Genomic DNA, 6,353 nt, shown 5'->3' on the forward strand with positions numbered 1-6,353 from the left:
GATGTGTTTTGTATGTTTTTTGTAAAAAAAAAGATGACAAACGACATGGGCAAGTGATGTCATCGTTATATTCCAAAGCACTTTGTAGCACTGGTAATGACTGTGGAATGCCTATTTTAATAAATGCATACATTCACTAGTTCATTTGAACCTTTTAGTGAATCTTTAGCTCTTTCCCATTTCTGTGGTTGGTTATGAAAGAAAAAAAGTATACAGTTTTAAAAGAAGTTCTTAAAGTCAGCATCGCCCAGACGCCCGCCCACCCCCTTCATTCACCCCTCTCGCTCATTCTTGATATTTCTCATTTAATACTACCTTTTGGTATTTGTGCAGTTCAAGAGTTGTGATTTAAAGCTTTTCATGTGCAATGTAACCCTTCCTGACTTGTGCACAGAGGTAATTTCCATCCCATCTGTGTTAGCTCATGAATTTATTCCTTGTATGGTGGAGCCAGAGGTTGTCAAATCCCAAAGCTTCATCTCCAGGATTTGGTGTTTTATAATTGTTCATACCTTTTTTACCTTTTCTAACATTTGACCTTGGCATAGGACGGTTTATGATGGTGTATGGCGGTGTATGGCGTTGTATGGCGGTGTATGATGGTATATGACGGTTTATGGCAGCGGGTGGGGTGATTTGTGAGGCAATGGTACTAAGCTAAATGTATCAATATATCAAGAATAGCTTATCCCCAAAGGTTAAGTTAGCTGCAAGTAGGAGGAAGGACATGAGGACTTGGCTTTGGTCTTGTTGAGATTAAACACTTATTCACAATGCAAAATGTAGACACTTTGCATTGATAAATAAAAGCCACTTACCTAACCCCTTATTAAATGTATTACATAAATAATCCACTGTGTGGTCTACATCAAATTATTACTGAGAGCACAATTTACTAAACTTATGGATACTCTTTTATAGTGGTATTCAACACACTACTGAATGAATGTGTAGTTTGTTGGGAACTCCATTAATTTCTAACACTGCTAAGTAAACTTCAAGGCTTCAATATTATAAGTAGTCTTTTAGCATTCTTAAAGGTCCCATGTCATGGCCCTTTCTACTGATCACAATTCCATTGTTCAGGTCTACTAGAATAGATTTACATTGTTCAATGTTCCAAAATCACATAGATTTTCTCCTACAGTATCTCTGTATAGTATGTGTATTCACTCTCTGTCCTACACGCCTTGTTGGAGCTCCTGCCCCCCCCCCTCCCTATGAGCCCACTGTGCTCTGATGTGTGTTTATGTGTTACAATGGCATTTGTTAGCAACCTGAAAAGGACACCAGTAATGACAAACAGATGAGAATGCTGCGTGGGGTCTGGGTGCCGTGTTGGCGGGACATTGCGGGGCTCGCTGCTCCGCTCGAGGAGCGGACAGTGTGAGGTGGATTACTGGTGTCGTTTCCTGGTTGCTAAGTGGTCTGCGAGACAGCGAGACACTGCGGTTCTCAGCCTGAGCACACACGTGAGTGTGTGGCAAAATGTGAATGGAGATCACATTTAGCTGCGGCTGAGAAAAGATAAGGCTGTGTGTGTGTGTGTGTGTGTGTGTGTGTGTGTGTGTGTGTGTGTGTGTGTGTGTGTGTGTGTGTGTGTGTGTGTGTGTGTGTGTGTGTGTGTGTGTGTGTGTGTGTGTGTGTGTGTGTGTGTGTGTGGTCTTGGTATGGTCACTATGCTCGGGAACAAAAAAATGGAAAAAGAAAAATCTACAACGAGGCGTTCTGGGGCAGCATAGACCAACACACTCTCACTCCCTAAACGTCCAGGAGCGACGCTTGGTCAGGGACCCGTGGCGTGCAGTTGTGACGCGCCGAGGCTCCTTCAGCTTCAAAGAGCTTTCAACTGATTGTAATGTATTCCCATCGCCAGTGGCGCAAAAAGTGGGTATGCACTATATGCAACGCATAGGGGCGCCACACCAGTGGGGGCGCCCAACAAGCGATGGTAAAAAAAATAAATAAAATAAAATAAAAATAAAATGGTATTTTCTTTATGTTTCTAAATAGTTTCTGCATTTCCTTAAGGTTTTAAAACATTTTAGAGGAGTAATATGCTAGAGAAGGGCGCCCTATCTCATAAGATTCCATCATAGAATTTTGACATAGAGGAGGGAGCACGAGCAGCGACGCCGTGAACACTGAGGAGCAGTCGCTCGTTGTGAGTTAACGTCAAAAAGAAATCATGGATAAACCAAAAAAGCGGTAGGGGGCAGAAAATAGAAAAAGAAAGAGGGAAAAGGAGACGGCGTGTCAAGGGATGCGACAACAGCTAAATAAGTGGATGTTGAAAGGCAACAGGTAGGAATAGGATGATTTAAAGTGTGACGTCTGTCTGTGCTTGGAAATATTGACTGGCTAGCGTATGCTAACACTGGGCATGTAGCAGCCAAAGGTGGGTGGGTTTATGGCTAGCTTAGAATATGCAAACCAATGTTGCTGCGCCAGCGCTGACATGGAAAGTATGAGGTAGCATGTACAATAAATGACAAGAATCTGGAAAACATAACTAATGCAATAACTCTGGTTTATCATGGAATCATGCACACATTTGCTACCAAATAAGAGGCTTGCAAATGTCAGTTCATGTTAACAGACTGTTCTCAGATTGGCTAGTGTTTGCTAACACTAGCAGCTGAAGTGTGGTTTACGGCTAGCTTTAATGCAAACCGATGTTTCTGATAGCTACATTTAGATTTTGGTTAAACCCCATGCATGTCACGTCCAAATTGTATTAAGGTAAAATAACAACTGGTAAATATAAGGTAGCATGCACAATAAATGTCAAGAAGCTGGAAAACATAGCTAACCATGGAATCATTTAAATATGTTGTGCTGCCATTAGCTGTCTATGTTAGCAGACATACAGGCTATACATCTGTTTGGTGACACAGAAGCTGTTATTACAGGGTCACATCTCTTTACAGGTCTGTGCTAAGTAGCTCTCCGTATTTGTTCTTTTAAAATTCAAAATGTGAATGTACTTTCAACAGCAGCACAACCTTACACGGCATAATAGTGTTTTTTATTTGTTCTTTTAAAATCCAAAATGTGAATGTACTTTCAACAGCAGCACAACCTTACACGGCATAATAGTGTTGTTTTTTTTATTATTAAGTTGCCTTATCACTGGGCTGATATAATAATTTAATTTAGACAGCTGCTTTAACAGTGAATTCATTTTATTCAGGTGTGAGGATGGTGGCTCAGGAAAGACAGGGGAAGGCAACAGGTAGGTCTAACATTAGGTGTAAGTGTAGGGGTCTTGATACCAACAGATTCATTTCTTAATATTATTTTAATATTATTAATAAGGAAAAACTAATATGGAAAATCTATTTCATAATGTTTGTTTGACAATATATCTTAGTGGAAAAGAACACAGGCAAGGAGTGAATGAGACAGACATGAGGTCGGCGATGGCATCAAGTAGAGATGAGACCAGTGATGATGTCAGGTAGTAGGAGTTCTATTAGTTTGACCACACAAAACTCAATGTCCAGTATGGTTTGAAGTTCTGTTGACCAACCTATTCACTGTGTCCTTTTTGGGGATAATAGTGCAGACAGAGATGGAGAGCCACTCACCACAGAGGTGGAATTTGAGGAGATTGTCGAACCGAGAGGTGACGATGAGGTGGAAGAGAATGTCGAACCGAGAGGTGAAGATGAGGTGGAAGAGAATGTGGAACAGAGAGGTGAAGATGAGGTGGAAGAGAATGTCGAACAGAGAGGTGAAGATGAGGTGGAAGAGAATGTGGAACAGAGAGGTGAAGATGAGGTGGAAGAGAATGTGGAACAGAGAGGTGAAGATGAGGTGGAAGAGAATGTGGAACAGAGAGGTGAAGAGGAGAGGGCTGAGTCAAGGCCTTACTCAGAAGATCCATCAGACTGGCCACCACCACATCAGATTGGGGACTCATTTAGGCAGTGTGTTGTTGAAAATGGCCCACACAAATGTCCTGATGGGCCATATCCAAGATCAGAGAAGTCTAGAAGGTGTTTTTCGAAAGCGTATTGTTTTCGCACAATGTCAAATGGAGAGAAAGTTGCACGAGATTGGTTACTGTATTCTAAAAGTACGAATAAGGTGTATTGTTTTGCGTGTAAACTTTTCGGTGGAGCTAGCGTTGTTGACACACGCTTTGTGGTGGGATATAATAACTGGCAGAGTCTTTCAAAAACGCTGCAGCACCATGAAACCAGTGGTTTACACATCAACGCGTATCTTTTGTGGAAAGAATTAGCATCTCGCTTACGCCTTGGTAAGACAATTGACAGTACCTTGCAAAAAGCCATAGAAGCTGAAAAGGCACACTGGAGAAGCGTGTTAACGAGAGTGATCGATTGCATACTCTTTCTCGCAGAAAGGAACTTGCCACTGAGGGGGAAGAATGCTACATTAGGAGATCCTAAAAATGGAAATTGTCTGGGTGTCCTTGAGGTCATAGCACGATATGATGTCACACTAGCAGAGCATCTTAGAAAGGTAGCGGCTAAAAAAACCACAGGATATCTTTCCTGGTGCACTCAGAATGAATTTTTAGATTCAATTGCAGACTGTGTACTTGGTAAAATTTGTGCCCAGGTCAAAGCCTCCAAGTACTTTGCTGTGGAGTTGGATTGCACTCCTGACATTTCAAAGCAGGAGCAGGCCTCAGTCATAATCCGGTATGTTCATACGGACGACAAAAAGAAAGCCACCATCAATGAGTCTTTTGTTGGCTTCATAGTTGTGAAGGACACCACTGGTAAAGGTCTCACAGAAACACTGACTGGGGTGCTGGATAGCCTGGGGTTGGAGTTGAAGAATTGTAGGGGACAGAGTTATGACAATGGCTCGAATATGAGAGGTATACACAAAGGTGTTCAAGCCTTGGTGCAGCAGAAGTGTCCAGAGGCACTATTTATCCCCTGCTGTAGCCACAGTCTCAACCTTCTCCTATGTGATGCTGCATCATCAAACAGAGTGTGTCTTACCTTTTTTGGCACTATCCAGAGACTGTACACCATTTTTTCAGCTTCGGTGAAGAGGTGGGATATCCTCAAAGAGTTTGTGGACATTACTCTAAAGCCTCTCAGTGAAACCAGGTGGGAGGCGAAAATAGACTCTGTCAAAGCTGTGCGTTTCCAGTTAGGGGGGATTCTTGACGCTTTGGAAAAGCTTGAGGAAGTGGAAAAAGACGGCAAAACAGTCTCAGAGGCAAAGTCGCTCTCTGGCGAGATTGTTACCATGGAGTTTCTGATGTGCCTCTTTATTTGGTATGATCTATTGTCAGAGATCACGTTTGTTAGCAAGGCAATGCAAGCAGTGAACATTTCGATGGACACAGCCATAAGGATGATCGATTCTCTGAAAGAATTCTTCTGTAAGTATAGAGAGGAGGGGTTTCAGAAATCCCTTGACATTGCACGCAGACTAGCCATTGAGATGGATGCTTCCCCTGACTTTAAGGAAAGACGTTGCAGAAAGCAAAAGAGATTTCATGGAGATGATTCAAGCACTGGCCATTTTGAACAGGAACCTGAGACCCATTTTAGGTGCATGGTTTTTAATGTTATTGTTGACACTGTAATTCAGGAGTTGTCTGACAGATTTTGCAATCTTCAGCTTGTGTCCGAAAAGTTTAAGTTCATTTACAAAATGGAACACATGACAAAAGCTGAGTTGGAGGAATCAGTGACAAGATATGCACTGGCTACCGATGATGTTTCAAGGGATATCATTCAGGAAATTTACCCAGCAAGCCGTCTACTTAGGGGGCATGAAAAGGCTCTGGATAAACTAAATGTCCTCCTACAGGAGAACCTTGATTTGGTTTTCCCAAATCTGACAGTAGCCCTGAGAGTTTTCCTGACAATGCCTATGACAGTTGCCTCTGCCGAGAGATCATTCAGCAAGCTAAAGCTGATTAAAACATACCTTCGTTCCAACATGAGCAATGATCGCTTAACCCAATTAGCAGTCATTTCAATTGAAAACAGTGTGGCACGAACTGTTTCATTCGATGCAATACTAGATAAATGGGCAAGTGCAAAGGCACGCCATGTTACGATTTAGTAGCAACTAAAGAGTGCTCTACTACAATCTCAGGTAGCAACATTGTTACATAAGCTACATCATTTTTTAATTTTTTTTATTTATTAGCTTATTTGTCAGGGGCCGTGTACAAGACAGTTCAGGTACCAGAGTTAGCTATAAAGTGATTTACATCTGTGGTTGTTGTTAACATAGTGTGTTCTAATGGATCTTTGTAAGCTTACTTTTGCATTTTAATGTTTTAATGTTTTATGTTGCATTGATTATAATGATTGTAAATGTGTAAATTTGTTTATTTTTTAATGATGGTA

The 6,353-nt window shown here is 41.6% G+C and overlaps 1 protein-coding gene across 1 annotated transcript; it reads left to right on the forward strand.

The window, feature by feature from the left end:
- The first annotated feature begins 2,162 nt into the window (after positions 1-2,162).
- On the forward strand, positions 2,163-6,353 carry LOC307013282 (zinc finger MYM-type protein 1-like). The gene is made up of 4 exons (XM_079640609.1): positions 2,163-2,304; positions 3,194-3,235; positions 3,382-3,460; positions 3,564-6,353. The coding sequence occupies exons 2-4, from the start codon at positions 3,202-3,204 to the stop codon at positions 6,061-6,063; spliced, it is 2,613 nt and encodes an 870-aa protein (XP_079496735.1). The 5' UTR covers positions 2,163-2,304; positions 3,194-3,201; the 3' UTR covers positions 6,064-6,353.

This window comes from Notothenia rossii, assembly GCF_949606895.1.
Source record: "Notothenia rossii genome assembly, chromosome: 1".
NCBI lineage: Eukaryota > Metazoa > Chordata > Actinopteri > Perciformes > Nototheniidae > Notothenia > Notothenia rossii.